General features: G+C 48.6%; 1 protein-coding gene across 1 annotated transcript; it reads right to left on the bottom strand.

Moving 5' to 3' along the window:
- Positions 1-11,273: 11,273 nt before the first annotated feature.
- LOC136461069 (uncharacterized) lies at positions 11,274-11,657 on the bottom strand. Its single transcript, XM_066460528.1, has one exon. It carries the CDS (start codon positions 11,655-11,657, stop codon positions 11,274-11,276), a length of 384 nt encoding a protein of 127 aa, XP_066316625.1.
- Between the last annotated feature and the right edge of the window lie 8,360 nt (positions 11,658-20,017).

Genomic DNA, 20,017 nt, shown 5'->3' with positions numbered 1-20,017 from the left:
GGGACTAACCCCGATGAGACACCAGGAAATCGCAGCCACTAGGGCTCGATCCCTGGCCGGCAAGGTCCCAACCACCGGACTTGCCACCCGAGCTACGCTCGATTCTCATCCCTACGTGTTCTTGGAAGAGCTTCAACTCGATCCATTGATAAAGCTGCTCACGGAGCTCAAGAAAAAAAATGAGTGAAGTGAAGCTATCCCAAACGAAGTCTGAGGCCTTATTTAGTTGGCGATTTTTTTTGAAAATGGTACTGTAGCACTTTTGTTGTTATTTGGCAATTAATGTCCAATCATAGTCTAATTAGGCTTAAAAGATTCATCTCGTGAATTTCGTCTAAACTGTGTAATTAGCTTTATTTTTTATATATTTAATGCTTCATGCATGCGTCCAAAAATTCGATGTGACGGGGAATCTTGAAAATTTTTGCAAAATGAAGTGCAACTAAATAGGCACCTAGAGGAATAGAAAGTGATATGTTTTTGTTATCTTTCTGAGATGAAACTTCATGTTTTGTAGCCAGTGTGGACGTGTCATTATTGAAAATGACCCCACGATATGAAAAATGTTCTTTGTGCCCTCATCCTCATAGCTTCGCACGTGCAGCTATCATGGTCGGTCCACATCGGCTCCTAGTAGAGGTGATGGCCAACTACGCCAAGATCTATCGACGGCCACTAGCCAATGAAAGGTTGTGGCCAGCTGAAAGCTCTAGTTTGGTTTTGGTGAATTGATAAAACCCTAAGTGCTAACCTAGTTTATCAAAGTGATCATGAGATAGGTAGCACATTCCAAGTGGTGAAGCAAATAAAGATCATGACATGGTGATGATGGTGATGTCATGGTGATGATCAAGTGTTTGGACTTAAAAAGAAGAAAGAGAAAAATAAAAGACTCAAGGCAAAGGTATAAATGGTAGAAGCAATTTTGTTTTGGTGATCAAGACACTTAGTGAGTGTAATCATATTTAGGATCGATAGCCGTACTATCAAGAGGTGTGAAACTCGTATCGAAATGCGGTTATCAAAGTACCGCTAGATGCTCTAACCTATTGCATATGCATTTAAGATCTAGCGGAGTGCTAACACCCTTGAAAAAATGTTTTTGTGAAAATATGCTAACACGCATGTGTACAAGGTGATACACTTGGTGGTTGGCATATTTGAGCAAGGGTTAGAAACTTCACCGGTGGAGTGTCCGCCCGTAGAGTGCGGATAGTCCAACAGTGCCACCGGCGCTCTATACAGAAAAGACGGAGGTCACTATAAGTGATCGGATGCTGGTCTCAGAGGGACCGGTGTGTCCGGTCAGTGGCAGCAGTGTGCGCACGGTTTTGGTCTCATGACCGAACGCTGACGCGAAAAATGACCGGACGCTCAGGGCCTGAGTCCGGTCAGTATGACGTATGATGACGTTGAGTGACCGGACGCTGGGTGTGTCCGGTCGGGATTGACAGGACACGTCCGGTCGTGATTTCTCGCTTCTGGTACCTTACTAGAAACGACCGGACACTGGTGTTGGTGCATCCGATCACTTTGAGCAGCGCGTCCGGTCACTACTTAAATGTACTGATGACCGTTGAGATCGGACGATCAGCGTTTGAAGCCGATGACACGTGGCAAGCATCGAGCGATCGGACCCTGGAGTCCTGCGTCCGGTCGATCTGATTGGAGCGTCTGGTTACCCTGTGTTGTACCCAATGAAGGGGTACAACAACTCTATTTTGTGGGAGCTTCTATTTAAGCCTCATGGCCAGCTCTAGCTCACTCTCTTGGCCATTTGCATTGACATAGCAACCTTGTGAGCTTAGCCAAAGCTCTCCCACTCATCACCATCATAGATTCATCATCTTTGTGAGATTAGGAGAGAATCCAAGTGCATTGCTTGAGTGTTTGCATCTAGAGGCACTTGGTGTTCATGTTTTGCTGTGTGATTCGCTTGTTACTCTTGGTGGTTGCCGCTGTCTAAACGGCTTGGAGCAGTGAGGATCGTTGAGCGGAGGTTGGTAATTGTCTCTAGCTCCGATCGTGGTGATTGTGAGGGGTTCTTAACCTTTCTCCGGTGAAGAGCCAAAAGGTACTCTAGTGAATTTCTCATAGCTTGTGTGATCCTCATCTTATGTTGGTTGTGCGGCACCCTATTGAGGGTTTGGCGTGTGATGCCAATTAGCGCGTGAACCTCTAAGTGAGTGAATCATCACAACAAGGAGTAGCTTGCCGGTAAGCAAGTGAACCTCGGTAAAAAATCATTGTATTCATCATTTGATTCCGAGGTGATTGGTCTTCATTGGTATTCATTCTTGTGATTGATTGATTCACTCCTCGACACGGCGGTATAAACAACTTGCTCACTCTCTTTACATTACCGTAAACTAGTTGTCAAGCTCTTTAGTGTAGCTAGTTGTAAGAGCTTGTTAGTTTAGTTAGTGTGGCTCTTTAATTAGCCTTTGAGAGCACACTAACTTAGTATAGTGACATAGACAGTGTGTGGATAGAAACTATATTAACTAGAATTGTGGTAGGTGGGTTGCAATTTTAGTAGGCTAGCACAACACTTGCTTCACCTCATAATTGTCTAACTGGTTTGTTAAGTGTTGCTGTAGAAATTTTTAATAGGCTATTCACCCCTTATCTAGCCATTAGGACCTTTCACTAGCAAGGTCAAAGTGTCACAAGGCATCGCAGCATGGAGAAGCTCTCGTAGGTATCATAGTCTTGCGGGCCGAGGTAAGCCATTCTTCAACATCGCGTCGAGCATATCCTGCAGTTGTCGTAGGAAGGAGGACATGTCGTCATGGAGGCCACTTTCTACCAACAACGTGTCCTTGGCCCCTACCCACGGTGATGGTGGTTCTACGGCGGGTGTGAGCTAGAGCACAAGAGAGCAACATTGCCAAGCAGACATGGGTGAGTGAGCGCACGATAGTGTTGGAGGAATGGTTGAGGTGGATAATGCTTTAGGGCCTACATGGCAGTGATAGTCTATAATGAGAAAACGGAACCGTGTAAGAGGTAAATGGGTATTTTCACGTGCCTCGTCATCCATAGTTGGCGGTGCTCCATGTGAGGCAGTCTGATGTGTCATGCCACATCAGTGGAAGTGTAAATATTGAGTGCTTATTCCCTCACTGGTAGCAAAAAATGTAGGATACAACAAAAAACTAGCATATAGAGAGTTGGCATCCCTTTGACTTAGGGTTTTCAAATGACGCTCATAACCCATCTCTTCTACCCTTACCAAATTTTGAGGTATTTTTTCTAAAAACGAGATAGGTATTCTTAATCTGAAAAATGACATCCAATATTCGTTGTTGGTCCTATAGATGTACAGAAAGCCTGCAGCCCTTTAGCCTGGCACGAAACTCTTTTTTTGAGGCCCAAGCATGACACACCCCGGTGGTGGCCGTGCTTGGGCCAGCTCAGCCTAATGACCAAGGTCTACACCTTTCAGCGTGATCTTAGGCCATGACTCACACTCTATGGAGGAAAACCTTGGTGGTTTACGCAACAAATAGTTAATGCTACAATTTTATGGAAAGAATGCCTAATCACGAGGTTCCGCTTGATTATTTTCGGGTGTTCAATTGAGAACTATGATCTTTGCTGATCAAGATTTGCTTATGTGTCTCATGATACCTTCTACAAGTTATCCTGCAACACTACCTTGACCAACTCCAGACCCAATAGAAGCAAGCTGTCGGTGCAGAAAGTGACCAACAAGTAAATATTTATAGTTTTGTCGCACGTTATGATCAGAGGTGGCCTAGCACTCATTGACATAAGGGTTTATACTGGTTCAGGCAATATGCCCTATGTTCAGTTTGAGTCAGTCGGTGACTTTATTCCTGAGCCCATGTGCTCGAAGTTTGCAGTGGGGTTACAAACGAGAAGGAGAAAGATGGAGTGCGCGAGTGATCCGGTCGGCTCTAGTTGAAAGGGCCGAGAACGACAGGAGCTCCTCTATGAGCTAAGTGTTCAAGAATGTGCTTGGGATCTGAACCTAGCGGTTCTGTGGTTGTGGGCTAGTGAACTTGATCGATCTGGATTAGCTTGTCTGAACTTGAATCAACTGAGTCTCTTAGGAGAGAGCGCATCTCCTTTTATAGATGAAGGGGATGGCCTTGCAAGTGAGAGAAAGAGAGTTCGTATGCTTTTAAATCTTGTTGCCCACACCGGCGGGTATAGGAGGATGGTAGGCGCCCACAACACTGTTGGATGTCGGTTGTATGGGGGAGGTTACATCATCTTGTTTTGGGTATGGCAGATGTCGGGACCTGCATATACTATTGATGCCTAGAGGCATATGAGGAGTTTTACCACGTTCACTTGATACGGTAAATCCTGGCGCCCACAACACTATTGATGCCCATTGGTATGTGGGGGGCCTTACCGTATGGGAGTTAACAGTGTCCACAATACTGTAGAGGAAAATGTCAGTGCCTACAATACTATTTGTGTTAGGGCTATTGCAGAGTACTGTTCCTAGAGGTGACAGGGTAAGGTCCCTGGTATCATGGTTTGACTTGAGCGCCTTGCCTTGCTTTCTCCATTCGTTCCCTGGTCCTTTCTGAGCGGGCATCCCCGGTCAGTTGGTCCTAATCGGTTTTGGTTGTGCCAGTCGAAGAAGAGTAGTAAGCAGGGTCTTTGCATCCTTCGGTCGGAGACGTGGGGTCGGAGTCAGAGGTAGTGCTTTTCTAGGCCTTTTGGTCAGAGAGACCGTTCGAAGGCGGCTAGAGACCGAAGTGAGCGCTCCAGTTAGAGAGGTGGGCTGGAGTCGACAAGCAGGCACTGTTCCTCCTCGGCCAGACCTTCCGATCGGTGACTGGACCGCCCTTCTGGCCTATTGTTTTCGACTCTTAGGTCGGCCTATGAGTTGCGCGCTGTCTGCTTGGGCCAAGCCTTTGCGGGGAAGCCAGTCTATGAGGGACCCTGGGTTTATGAACCGAATAGGAGCCCTTGAGCCCCCGGGCGATTCGGGCAGAATCATTAGGAGGATTTTTATCTCGACGGCAGGTGCGTGCGAGCGCACCCGTGGGTTTAGCCCCCTGAGCCCCTAGGCGGTTCGGGCAAAACCGTCTAGGGGGTTTTCTGTGTTGTTAGTGGGGGAGGTTTTTGTTGCGTCGGCGGGTGCACGCGAGCGCACCCACGGGTGGAGCCCCTGGGCGGTTTAGGCAGAACCATCTGGGGGTGTTTGTTTAGCGAGCATGTGTGCGTGTTTTTCAGTTGAGATGGAGTTTGTTTAACCAAGGCATCGTTGTGCAGCCGAGGTGATCAGTTGTTTTTAGGGATTGGATGAGACGGAGCTCACGGATCCTGGCGTCGATGCGCGCTGTGGGATCTGGCGAGGCAGGTAGTTTTTAGAGATCAGACAAGACAGAGCTTACAAATCCTGGCGTCGGTGCATGCTCTAGGATCGGGTGAGTCACAGTCATGGATCCTGGCCTTGGTGCGGCCCATGCAACTAAGACAGTTAGTTTAGTTAGTTTGGGATTGGGTGAGCCAGAGCTCATAGATCCTGATGGGGTGAGTTCGGGGTCGCAGACCTGGGTATTTTTGAAGCACAGTCAGGGCATAGCCAGATGGGGCGAGTTTAGGGTCATAGACCCAGGTGTGTGGAGCGCAGTCGCAGCATAGCCGGATGGGGCGAGTTCGGGTCGTAGACCCAGGTGTGTGGAGCACAGTCGAAGCGTAACTGGATAGGGCGAGTTTGGGGTCACAGACCCAAGTGTTTTGTGTCTTGATCCCCCGAGCCCTATTGGGCCTTAGTAGGGGTCAGCGTGAGTTGTGTGCATTACCCTGTCCTCGGTTCCTCATAATCGAAGGGGCTGAGTTTTGTCGCTTGTCCCGATCGCTCGGGCTCGAGTGACGCGCTCGGTGAGTTCGCTAACGGGTATGATCGAGTGGAATCCAGATTCTCATTTGTGATGGGGTCGGCATAGCCCTCTTGTGATATTCCACTGCTCCTTTACCTGTAACCCGGTAGATGCCTGGGTCATTCTAGAGACTGACCCGGGTGGCCTAACGGCCTCCCCTCGATGGAGATTCTATGGACTTGGTAAGAGATTTAGGATCAAACAAGAAGGTTGAGATGACCCTGTCTGCTAGACTGGGCGAGGGCCGCATGGGGCTCATCTGCATTTTTCTCCCCTGACTCTGTTGTTGCTCATGTCAAATGAGGCAACTACCGCTTCGTGACGCAACACGGAGCATTGTGATGCATTTTGCTGTACGTGCGATGCTTAGTTCTCGAGCCCCCAGGCGGTTCAGGGCCGGAATCTTTCGGGAGGCATGGGCGTATAGAATGAATGCGCGTATGGATGTATGAAATGATTATAAAGAAATGGAGGGGGTTGGTAGTGTTTACCTTGATGACTTGAGTGATGGGGTTTGGAGAGCTTTAGTTGGAAATGTCCGACCGGGACCCATGCTCGTTGTTCGTGACAGAGTCGGCATGGCCTACATGGGGCTTCCTTCACTTCCTACCTGTCTCTTGGTGTGTTTTTCTTGAGCCGTTCGATTGACTTAGGAAGCCCGACGGTCTCTCCTGGTGGAGATCTCGTTTTTGGGTTTTTTCTGAGTCCCGCCTGGGGATGTGGAGAGCCGCCTGTGTGTGGTGGCGCTTTGTTTTTTATGCCCAGTGTGCGGTAGTGGCTGGCATGCGGTAGTGGTGGGCCATACCTAGGCCACATCATGTCTGATCAGGAGTCGTTCCGTCGGGCAAGGCACGTCTCATCGATCAGGGCGCGTCTCATCTGCATTAAATGAGAAAGAGAGAGGGTTTTTCACTTTGCTGTTTTGTCTTTCTCGATCGACGCCCCCTCCCCTAACTGTTGTATCATTTTCCTTAAGTAGGAGAAGGAAGAAGGTTTTCGCCATGTTCTTTCACCTTTTCCTCATCTATCGCCTCCTTTCCTTTTCCTTCTTTTCATGAGCATTCTTGAGAGCCACGGTGGTTTCTAGGAAAGAAAGGGGAGAGAGCGAAGGAGAAGAGAAAAACTCACCAATCCTTTTGCTATTCGGGAGTGAAATGTCGAACTGGAGGTCGTCCACTGTGAGGGAGTCAGTGTTGAAGGCCTTCGTCGTGAAGGGGTTCCTACCGCCAAAGGAGGTGGCGCACTGGAGGGCTCCCAGGAGGGAGGAGTTCCCACAACCTCGGCCTGACGAGGTGGTGTTCTTTCTCACCTTCCATGTGCATGGGTTAGGGTACCCCACATACTGGTTCCTACATGGGCTCCTCAATGAGTGGGGTCTAGAGCTGCAGCACCTTAATCCAATGGGGGTGTTGCACATCACCGGCTTCATCACTGTCTGCGAGGCTTTCCTCATGATGGAGCCACACATGGATTTCTTCTAACGGCTGTTCTCTAGGAGAGCCTTGATGGTGGGGAATCTGGCCGAGATCGTGCCTGTGGGGGGTTTCGTCCTGTAGAGGAAACCGAGCGTGGGAGGTTCGTATCCTGCGTACTCTCCCTGCGACTCCAACCGGGGGTGACATGGGGAGTGGTTTTACATCAGGAATCCGGAGGAGGCGCCGTTCCCAGCGTTCACTGGCGGGAGGCCAGAGAAGCAGGATAGTTGGTCGTGGGGTTATGCCCGTAAGGAGAAGCATAAGGTGGGGGTCATCGAGGAGGAGCTCCAGAAGCTCATAAAGCGCGGCCTTGACGGGGTGCGGGTATTCCACACCCTCTACCACTACCGGATTGCGCCATTAGCGGAGAGGACACGACTGATGTGGATGTACAGTGGCCCGTCGGACCCGGACCACGCGTCACCAGAGGATCTGCCGGACGATGAGGTCTAGAGTCGCCTTGGTCGGATGCTGCAGCTAAGAGAGGGTCGATGGGAAGCCCACACCTTTCAACTTCGTGATCGTGTCGAGACTGGTATGCTCCTTTCTATTTCATCCATGCTTCTTCCTCTACTTTTCCTATTTCTTGATTTTAGGCCATCCATCTCATAGGGGCTTGGAGTTTATAAGTCCCGGCCGCACCTTGCCAAGAGACCGGAGGGCGTGGCCTGGTAGGCCACCTAGAAGGAGGCGGTAGACGTCAGGAAGAAGAAGAGAACCAGGGAGGTGAAAGGGTTGAGATGGTGACTAGAGGGGGGTGAATAGTCCTTTTTGAAACTTAATCACGTTGGCTAACCGAAACAAGTGCGGAATTAAAACTATCGGTCTAGCCAAGACTACACCCCTCTATATATGTTCACTAGCACCTTGCAAAGATACTAATCATGCAACTAAGGTGCCGGGCTAGGTTACATAAACCTATGCCACTAGTACTTTAAGCAATGAGGGAGCTCCTACACATGCTAGTAAGCAAAAGCACAAAGCTAACTAAGCTCACTAGCAATGCTCAATAATAAAGCAACCAATGCCTAATTAAAGAGCGCAAATACTTAGCTACACAAATTAAGCAATGTGACTAACAAGGTTACTAAAACCAAATTAGCCACGTAAGGGAGCTACTTCTATGCTACACAAGCAAGAAGGTAATTAGCAAGCTACACAAGCTATCTAATTACAAGAGCAACTACACAAGCTTAATATGTATAAAAGTAATTGCAAGCTTATGTAACGGGGATGCAAACCAATAGGAAGAACAAAGGTTGACACGATGATTTTTCTCCCGAGGTTCACGTGTTTGCCAACACGCTAGTCCCCATTGTGTCGACCGCTCACTTGGTGGTTCGGTGGCTAATTGGCATCACCCGCCAAGCCCACATGTCGGGCGCTGCAAGAACCTACCCCTTAAGTGAGGGTAGCTCAATGACATGCTTTACTAGAGTTGCTCTTTGTGGCTCCCGCATGGCGAGCACAATGCCCCTCACAAGCACTTCTCCGGAGCGCCGCACAAGCTTCTTGTGGGCTTCAACAGAGACCACCACCAAGCCGTCTAGGAGGTGGCAACCTCTAAGAGTAACAAGCACCAATAGCTTGCAACTCGATCACCTAGTGCCACTCGATGCAACCTCACAATGCAACCGCACTAGAATCGCTCACTCACACAATCGGATGATCACTATCAAGTATGTGTGAGATGGAGGGCTCCTAAGCACTCTCAAGCATGGACACAAAGTCCCCCAAGGTGCTCAACACCAGCCATGGCCGAAGGCCACTTCTATTTATAGCCCCAAGGGCTAAACTAGCCGTTATCCCTTCACTAGGCAAAAATCGGGCCGACCGAACGCTTCGGTCGTGTTGATCGGACGCTGGACCGTAGCGTCTGGTCGCCCGCAGACAGCCACGTGTCCCGATTTCAATGGTCACTTGACCTGACCAGATGCAGCAGCTTCAACTGACCGGACACAGAATCCTTAGCATTCGGTCGTTTCTAGTAAGCTCCCTGAGGCGTATTTCTTCGATCGGACGCGTCCGGTCCACCTTGACCGGACACAGACTAGCATCCGGTGCAATACCCTTGGTACTGTGCAGACCCATTAGTTTGACCGGACGCACACTGCCAGGGTCCAGTGCTTTCAAACCCAGTGTCCGGTCAGTTGACCGACACCAGCGTCTTCGCGATCAACTCGTTTTCACTTCTAACTTCTTCACCCTTGCTCCAATGTGCCAACCACAAGAATTTGCATCTGGCGCAATAGAAAATAGGCATTCCATTTCCCCGAGAGGGACCCAAACCCATCTCAACCCTGCAAACACCACCTCCTCTGTAAATGTGCCAACACCACCAAGTGTACATCACCATATGTATGTGTGTTAGCTTTTCACAATCATTTCCCAAAGGATGTTAGCCACTCAACTTACCACGCCACTCGATCCTAGCAATAATGCAAAGTTAGATCACTTGAGTGGCACTAGATGACCGATATGCAAATAAGTTTGCTCCTCTTGATAGTATGGCCATCTATCCTAAACCTGGTCATAAACTTCTCTACACACCTATGACCGGTGAAATGAAATGCCCTAGGTTATACCTTTGCCTTGTGCATTCCATTCCATCTCCTCCAATGTTGATACAACAAATGCACCAACATGATCAGCAATGATATGATCCACTTCATATTATCATGTGATCATATTGGTTCATCGATCTTGACTTTACTTGCTCTTCACCATTGCCATCGTCTATCAGCACCAAGTCTTGCTCAAGCTTCACCGCCATGTGGTCCATCACTCCAAAGCCTTCGACTTGCCCTTCACGCTTGCAACCGGTCCATCAAGCCAAGTCTTGTCTTGATCTTTTCCACCTTGATCACATGACTTAATGTCATGTCTCATGTGCAATAAGCTCCTTCATCATCACATGTGTGAGCTTTGCAACATCTCCAAGCCATTTTCACCTCCATGGCATATGTTGCTCACACACATGTACCTGTGGACTAATCACCTATGTATCTCATATAAACACAATTAGTCCACCTAAGTTGTCACTCAATTACCAAAACCACACAAGGACCTTTCAGGAGGTTCGGCGGAAGCAGGAAAAGGAGCAGTACATCGCCCGATGCGTGAAGGCTGGGGAATGTAGGAGCGACATTGAGTTAGAGCTCATGTCAGAGGATCCCACGAATGTGGATGACATGGTTTTCTCCGAGGAGGAGGAAAGTCAGGAGGTCATTGTGACCTCGGCGGAGCATCATGACCCTACGACGATGTCCACTGGTGATGAGCAGGAGGCGGAAAAGCGTGCGGTGGTTCTAGTGTTGAGGAAGCGTGCGGTGAGTGCGGACATTGCCAGTGAATGAGAGGCAAAGCGGACGTGGTCACCACGCCCCTTAGTGGCGTCACCGGTCCTATCCCCGCCTGCCACAGATGCAGCCGAGCAAGCCAGGTGGTCCAAGGAGCGGACTGGCACCAGTGCATCGTCGGGAGCGGTGCCAGCATGTGACTCGTACCCGGAGGATGCCCTGCCTACCATGGACGTGGCCGAGCAAGCCAGGTAGTCTGAGGAGCGGACTGGCACTCGTGCATCGCATGACTCATAGCCAGAGGATGCCCCACCCGCTGCTCCAGTCAGGGAGTCTCGAGTCAAGGGTCACGGTGACCCATAGGCCGGGCAGGAGCCGGTTAGGAGGACTCCACCCCTAGCTAAAGTGAGGGGGCATGGGTCGTAGCCTAGGAGTAGCCCTTGCCCTGTAGGCCCATCAACGTCGGGTCCTGCCTTTAGAGTCATGCCACTCACCTCCTGGTACATTTTTCATTATTCTTTTTTGATCTTTTGTTGTTGAGTCTTTTTGGAGTGTGACTTATCTGCACTTTTTGTCAGTGGTTGGGCGATGTCGGGGTTGAGCATCACCCTAACTCCTATGAGGGAGGCTTAGAGGCCCACCCTGCAGCATGTCACGGTGAGCGACGGGGGGAACTGGGTGGTGGTGGTGAAGTCTTCCCTTCTGGGGGTGGTGTCCCCTAGGTCGGTTGCTGGTATGGTGGTGGCGGCGGTGGCATTGGTGGTGATCCTAGTGCTGACTGCAGAGGCCGTGTCAGAGGTAACTCTCATGGCCCCTCCTTTACCATCTATGCCAGAAGAGGTGAGGGAGGCTGAGCTCCCTGCCTCGCCGGGTGGAGGGCTGCACGGCTCACCCTTGTCGTTAGAGCCAAAGGCGTCGGTGGGGGATGTGGCCGAGATAGAGTCGGAACGCCCAGTAGTGGCCTGTGCAACTGAGGTGGTGGATATCCCGTCGAACGATGAGGCTGATGACATGGTGGAGTTGCCGGTGTCATCGTGGGAGCTGGCGGTAGTTCAGTCGGAGGCTAGGCCCTCTAGCGGGCTGTCGAAGGGTGACATAGAGTGGCCCTTCCCTAAAGACCCGACAAAGGTGTAGTTCATCCTTTGGGATTCACAGGAGGGTCAGCTTTGGGACATTCTTGGGGAGCAAGGACATGTCGTGGTGTCTGAACTCTCCAACCTATCCGTGAGGCTCGGAGATGCCTAGGAGCAGGTTAAGTCCGCTCAACAATTAGTTGAGGTTGATTTGCAGCTTGCCGCGGAGGTGAGTTTCCCGTACTTATCTTTGACCTCTGAATCTTTTGTTGCCTTAGCATGCTTGTTTTTCATAGAGTCTAAAGGGGATGTCGTCCTATAAGTCCTACTTCCTTCGAATGGAGCATGCCCGGATGGCTAAGCTTGAGCATCAGCTAAAGTCCGCTCGTTGCGAGTCCTAGGACTGGGCAGCCAAGGCGACCGTGGTGTAGGTGGAGGGGCAGCATGCAGCAGAGCAGGTGACTGCCGCCAAGCAAGGGCTCGAGGCAGTGAAGGCCCACTAGACAGAGACCAAGGCAAGGTTGCAGACATCCCTGGCGGACACTGAGGCGGCGCTCCAAGAGTCCTTGGTGGCCCTTGAGTCAGAGCAGAGCGCTTTGGTGTCAGAGTAAAGTGCCCTAGAGTTGGCGCGAAAGGCCCTAGAGTCGGAGCGAAAGTCCCAGTTGGAGGTGGACTAGGAGGTGCTCATGCTTCGGGGCCGGGTGATGGGGATGGAGGAGGCGAATGCCTGGCTGTGCGTGCAGGTGACTCGATAGGTGGAGGAATTCTCCATCCTTGAGAACTTCCACGTCGATATGTACCTTTTCTGTTTTTCATCATGTTGGTTTCCTTCAGTCATTTCTGAGCTTGTCACCCTTCTTTTAGAGATGGGCAGAAGGATGAAGACACTGGAGCGGGACCTAGAGACGATCAAGGCGACCTTCAGCTGAAATGCAGAGGAGCTAGCCAAGTCCCATGAAGAGCATCGTGCTCTTGAGGGGGAACTTGACCAGATCCGCAACATTGCCCAACTCGTCATCTCAGAAGTCTTCGAGTCAGCGCCAAGCACTAGCGCGCCCGCCGTCTAGCTGGCGGAGGTCCTGGATATGGTCTGGGGCCTTATCACGAGTGGACTATTCTATGGGGCATCGGGGGTGCTGACTTCGGTGGTGATGCACCACCTGAACCTGGACTTCGCTACTATCTGCGGTGGGTATGCTAAAGGCTTGAGCACAAAGGATATCTAATCAATCAGGGAGAGCTTGCTGCCATATGCAAGGTTGGTGGCAGACCAAGTCTCTGCTCAGTGGGTGATGGACGTCCATTGTGAAGACATGGCCAGAAGCATGCATGGGGAGGACATTGCTCAGCCTGCGGATGGCACAGAGCCTGGTTGGAGGTGGATGTCGCCCTGGCTTCGATCGAGCCAAACGTCGTGTCACCGGGGAGTGAGCAGCTTGCGCCTTCACCGGTCGCACCGACAACAGATGCCGCCGAGCCGGTCCAATAGCTTGTAAAATATAAGTAGTTTATTGAACGTAAAAAGTTTATGTTCATGGGGGAGCCCCTATATAAACATTTCTGTGCGCTTAATGACTACAGTTGGTTTCATTTTCTGTGATAGAGTCACTCCATTCGGGGAAGCTTGTTCCCTTTTGTTCCTTAGTTTTCCCTTAGCATAATTTTCTTTTTTATTCTTTCTCTCTCGTACCTGCCCATTTGTCCTATAGGCTACAACCTTGGGAGCCCGGGCATGGTCCATGAGGCTCAGCTGCTCGTAACCATAGGGAAAGGCGGGGTGCGATCGGTCAGAATATTTTAAAGCAAAGCTACGTAAGGGAAATTAAAGGAATGAACTCTCCTTTTGATCGGGGAGGAAGGAATTTCACCATATGATAGTAAACAAAATAGAGAGGTAGTAGTGCCCCCTAGTGGAGCCCCTGAGCACCCCAGGCCGAAAAGTGTTCGGGTCGGGGTGCTTTTGTAGGAGCATATGTTAAGTAAACAATGGTAAGACTGAAACTTAGGGGAAGAAAAACGACATAGCTGTTCTAAGCGTTCGGAGAGAATGCCGTCGTTGTTGTCCTTTAGTCGGTAGGCGTCTGGTCAGATTACTTCAATCTTTAGTCGTCTGGATCCTTGCCCACTATGCCCCCTTTCTCAGTCGCTGCTTCTTTACCTTTCCTTCCTTTGGCCTGCTAGCCTACCGCAGAAGGTGTTTGAGGAGCTGGCAGTCCCTATAGAGGTGTTTGACGGGGTACTCGTGGTTAGTGCACGGGCTCTCCATGAGCTCATGGAAGTGGGCCGGAGGGTCCTGCTAGGGCTGCATGCCCGCATGATCAGCCATGGCGTCCAATGCGGAGTTGGCCAGTCGGCGGTGATCCTTTCTGTTCTTTTTCCACCTCTGCATGGAGGGGCCCTCATCCTGATCTCGGTGCTTGGCCTTACCTATGCCCAGGCCTCCATTGGAGCGCGGCGGGGGCGATGCTCACTAGAGGTTTTGGACAAAGGTCCACGGTCCCTGCCCATCAGGGATGGGACTCTAGTCGCTGTTGCGTGTCTCAGTTCGGCTCGAGCCACGCATAGACAAGTAGTCGGTACGGAGCGGTCATCAAGTCAAGGCGAGGTGCCAATGCGGCCTCCTAGGCCACGCTCGGTGGCCGTCATGGTGATTAGGTGGAGCGATCCATCTGCTGCGTCCCCATTCCTCTGGTGGGGATTAAGGTCACGAGTTAGCATCACGATACGGAGCTCTCTGCTTATTGCATGGCGGTGGTCTCCACTAGTGCCCAGAGGTTCCGGTGGATCGCCTGTTCATGAGGGTCATTCGGCTCAGACAGGCCACGCAGAAGCATTGTCACGGCGGCGATGTTCTGACTGGCCCGAGCAAACTATGGGGGATCGGTCCCCCTGTCCATGGTGTTGCGCTGGACCTGACGGGCGTGACCCTAGGTGCCGCTCACCAGTCTATGCTCAAGGGGCATAGTGTGGTGCGCCGAGTGTGCTGGCGCAGTCGGTGGCTAATGCAGTCACTATTGTTGTAGTGCCTCGCCGTGCTCCCGTGTGAGCTCAGGGGTCTTCGCATGAGAGTCCAGTGAGGTGTGAGTCTATGAGGACTCTACTTCCACCGGTGGGTGTCCCGAAGCGTCTGCTATGGCGCACTCCCAGGATGGACGGTGGCTAGGCACCATGTTGCCGAAGCCATCAATCTCGCCATTGTCATCCATGAGGTCGAGAAAATAGGTGGGAGCATAGCTCGCCATTCCCACAAATTCAGATGTGAGAGGGGGCAGCGTTGGCATCCTTCGGAGTCCCTGGGCGTATGCGTCCGTGGAAGACATGAGGCCATAGACCCGTAGGGGAACCGGTCGTATGCCAGTCGCGTCGGGGACAACAAGGTTCCTCTAGGTAATTGGCGGAAGATAGAGAATAGTAAGTACATAACAGCATGTACGTTACTCACAGCGAGGTTGAAAGAGTCGAGATGGCGACTAGAGGGGGGTGAATAGTCCTTTTTAAAATTAATCATGTCGGCTAACCAAAACAAGTGCGGAATTAAGAACTATCAGTCTAGCCAAGACTACACCCCTCTATCTATATTCTCTAGCACCTTCCAAAGATACTAATTAAGCAACAATGGAACCGGGCTAGCTAGAGCTCACCTAACCAATTCTAGAAGCAAGGTCGCACAAACCTATGCTGCTAGTACTTCAAGCAACAAGGGAGCTCCTACACATGCCAGTAAGCAAAAGCACAAAGCCACCTAAGCTCACTAGCAATGCTCAATAACAAGGCAACCAATGCCAAATTAGAGAGCGCAATTACTTAGCTACACAAACTAAGCAATGTGACTAACAAGGTTACACAAACCAAATTAGCCATGCAAGGAGCTACTTCTATGCTACACAAGCAAGAAGGTAACTAGTAAGCTACACAAGCTAACTAATTACAAGAGTAACAACACAAGCTTAATGTATATGAAAGTAATCGCAAGGTTGTGTAACGGGGATGCAAACCAACGGGAAGAACAAGGTTGACACGATGATTTTTCTTCTGAGGTTCATGTGTTTGCCAACACGCTAGTCCCCATTGTGTCGACCGCTCACTTGGTGGTTCGGTGGCTAATTGGCATCACCCGCCAAGCCCGCACGTCAGGCACCGCAAGAACCTACCCTAGAAGTGAGGGTAGCTCAATGACACGCTTTACTAAAGTTGCTCTTTGCGGCTCCCGTGGGGCGAGCACAATGCCCCTCACAAAGCACTTCTCTGGAGCGCCACACAAGCTTCTTGCGGGCTTCGACGGAGACCACCACCAAGCCGTCTAGGAGGTGGCAACCTCCAAGAGTAACAAGCACCATCGGCTTGCAACTCGATCACCTAGTGCCACTCGATGCAATCACACTAGAATCGCTCACTCGCATAATCGGATGATCACTATTAAGTATGTGTGAGATGAAGGGCTCCTAAGCACTACTACACAAGCCACCAAGGCTCTAGCGTGCTCTCCTACTAGCCCAAGGCCGACCATGGCTTCTATTTATAACCCCACAAACAAATAGAGCCGTTACCCCTTCACTAGGAGTTTTTTAGGTCGACCGAACGCAGCACCGGACGCACCGATCGCGAATACCGGATGCGTCCGGTCGCTATACCGGATGTGTTCGGTAGCTGTCTGACCACCACATGTCCAACCATTGCCTCCAATGGCTCTTTGACAAGATGACCAGATGCTTAGCACAAAACAACCGGATGCTTAGCCGCTGAGTCTGGTCGAGTCCAGTAAGCTTCTAGGGCCGACCGGACGCGTCAGTTAGAAACTGATCGGATGTTGAGCCTCAACGTCCGGTCGAGTACAATAAGCATCCACTGATGACCGGATGCGTCCGGTCACACCAGACTAGACGCTACCAGCATCCGATCGACTGCTTTGCCGAACACTGCCTTTTCTGATTCACACCGGACGCTTTCGGTGTGGCGACCGGACGCGTCCGATCACTGAGTACGCTGCCAAATACCGGACATGTCCGGTCACCATACCGGACGCGTCCGGTCACTCTGTAATCAGCGCGACTCACTCATTTTCATCACCAACTTCTTCTCCTTTGCAAATGTGCCAACACCACCAAGTGTACACCATCATGTGTATGTGTGTTAGCATTTTCACAATCATTTTTCAAAGGATTAGCCACTCAACTTGCCACGCCACTCGATCCTAGCGATGATGCAAAGTTAGATCACTCGAGTGGCACTAGATGACCAATATGCAAATAAGTTTGCTCCTCTTGATAGTATGTCTATCTATCCTAAACCCGATCATAAACTTCTCTACACACCTATGACCGGTGAAATGAAATGTCCTAGGTTATACCTTTACCTTGCGCATTCCATTCCATCTCCTTCAATGTCGATGCAACACATGCACCAACACGATCAACAATGATATGATCCACTTCATATCATCACATGATCATATTGGTTCATCGATCTTGACTTTACTTGCTCTTCACTGTTGCCATCGTCCATCGGTGCCAAGTCTTGCTCAAGCTTCACCGCCACACGGTCCATCACTCAAAAGCCTTTGACTTGCCCTTCATACTTGCAACCGGTCCATCAAGCCAAGTCTTGTCTTGATCTTCTCCACCTTGATCACATGACTCAATGTCATGTCTCATGTGCATTTAAGCTCTTTCATCATCACATGTGTGAGCTTTGCAACATCTCTAAGCCATTTTCACCTTCATGGCATATGTTGCTCACACACATGTACCTATGGACTAATTACCTGTGTATCTCACATAAACACAATTAGTCCACCTAGGTTGTCACTCAATTACCAAAACCACACAAGGACCTTTCAATCTCCCCCTTTTTGGTAATTGATGACAACTCTACAAAGATATGGAAATTAAGCTCTTTTGGATTCATGTTGCTTGCCCAAGCAATTTTACCATGTGTAAATGATTTTGGACAAGTACCAGAAACCCGAAATGGTAGTATTAGCTCCCCCTACATATGTGCTAGAGTGTTTGATTTAAAGATCGCACATATGCATAGATTAAAAATGTGGGAGAGTAATTACTACAAAATAATGCTAAAGTGTATAGAATAACCTTTGAAGCGTGTACCAATCGAAGTTGCACCTTTAAGTTCATCCTTAGCACCATGGTTAGCTAGATATCACTTGGTAATAAAAGCACTAGATACCTTGTGAGATCAACATTAAAAGCAAAGTACTAGCATTACTTTGAAAAAGCATACCAAGTGTCTAACTATCATCCTATGCATGCTAGTTATCAAATCGGCATTCAAGTTCTACAACTAGCATACACCACACAAGCATGCATATTGAATTTTGAAAGCTTATGCAATGCAAGCAAGCACATAAATATGCACATATCAAATGCAATCAATTAAAGTTCATGAGCTTGCTCCCCCTACTTGTGTGCTTCTCTTGTCCAAGAAATTTTGATCCATCTCTTTTCTTCAATGTTGCTCCCTCTTTATCCATGTCCATGTCCAACCTCTTAAGCTTTCATATCTTATCTCTCCCCCTTATAAAGGCTTTCATATCTTTATACAATCTCTCCCCCTTTGTCATCAATTTCCATAAAAGGTGAGTTTTTTATTGATGCAAAGGTATATGTTTGGGGTAGATGGTTGAGGCTTGAATCTTACATTTTTTATGGACATCACTTGATTGTTGGAATGACACCATTTGTAAATACCACTTGTAGCTTGTACCACTTGTATCTTGTGTAGGGCTTCTTGAGATACCACACATAAGATTTTTGATCTTGTGATCAATTTGTGTGACACCTCCCCCTATGTGATAGCATGGGTCATCCATTTGATACACTTGAGCTCTTGTAGGTGAGGGATGCATTCTTCATTTGATGATCACTTAAAGTTGAGGATCACTTGTGGAACCATTTTCTTGCATGATTGATATTATGTGTAGATGTGATATCACTTGAAAGAATTTTCTAGTATGGAACCACTTGTTGGATTTATCAATAAAAATTATTTCTTGAACATTTTTTTATCTTCATGAGTACCACTTATAGGATATTACTTGTGAGTTGATCTAGACATCACTTGTAGATTCTTAATGAAATACTTGAGTCTAGATTCCATTTGAAATAAACAAACTAGATATCCATTTGCATTGTTGTCTTGTGCTTGTACTCTTATCACTATCATGAGCGTCTATGGTTAACTTGAACTAAATTGATTTGCCTAAGCTTCCAAGTCCAGTTTGAACCAATGACAAGCTTCTTCACACCTCTTGCAAGGGTTATCTTGCCAATGTTGTACTTATCACTTGTTAGTAATCCAAATTGAGTAAAGTACTTGGGTTCACTAGCTCATGAACAAATTCATGTACTAACCACTAGATTAAGTAATCATTCAAACAATAGTGGTAGGCTATGAATTTAAGCATTTCATTTGTTATGCATGATCCTATTAAGCATGTACTATATGCACTAACCACATACTAGTAAGGGATGAAATGATCATGCACATTACAATGATACCTTTGCTATGTTGGAGTAGAGGATAGTCACATAGATTCCAATTCATTACTTCAATAGCAACGTGAAGTCCAATTATAAGCTTGCTAAAGACCAATAGATACCATATTGAATTTCATTTTTTACCCATATGAAATGAATACCACTTATGATCAAGTGCACTTTCTTGTTGTGGTTGGCTTGCTTCATCTTTTGATCAATGCTTGCATGAGAGCATCAACGTGAGAATACCACTTGAAATATTATGACTAGCTCTCTTTTGGGAGTTGCTTGCTTTTCTTGATCAACTCTTTTGATTGCTTCAACTAAGCATCTCAAATGTTCCTCGGATCACCACTTCTATGTTAGCCTTCCAAGTACCACACTTGGTTTACCTACACATAGGCGGTAAGCCCCTACACTAGGGAGAAGTGACCTCTCTCCAAGAATCATTCTTGATACTCACTTGAAATGACTTGATTGATTGATCCAAGTGATGGACTTAACTTGATGAGTAACCTTAATTCCTTTTTTAAATCCTTTTCTTTCTACCAAATGATCTCCAATAATCACTAGAACTTAACCTTCAACTTCATCTAGAGTTTGATCTTGATCTTCCAATTTGAGTACCAAATGTATGCAAAGTACACTCCACAATCAAATGCCCTTGTACTCTTTGCTTGTCATGCTTCTAGATCATCTCAAAACCAAACTTAGGTACCTCAAACACTTGTAATCATGTTTCCAACTTGAGGACCTTTCAATCAAAGTGACTCTAGATCAATCCAACATTTGTCACTTTTTTGACAG

The sequence above is a fragment of the Miscanthus floridulus genome, chromosome 6, assembly GCF_019320115.1.
Source record: "Miscanthus floridulus cultivar M001 chromosome 6, ASM1932011v1, whole genome shotgun sequence".
In the NCBI taxonomy this organism is placed as follows: domain Eukaryota; kingdom Viridiplantae; phylum Streptophyta; class Magnoliopsida; order Poales; family Poaceae; genus Miscanthus; species Miscanthus floridulus.
Note: the sequence above shows the minus strand (reverse complement) of the source record. Positions and strands in the feature narration are given on the sequence as shown.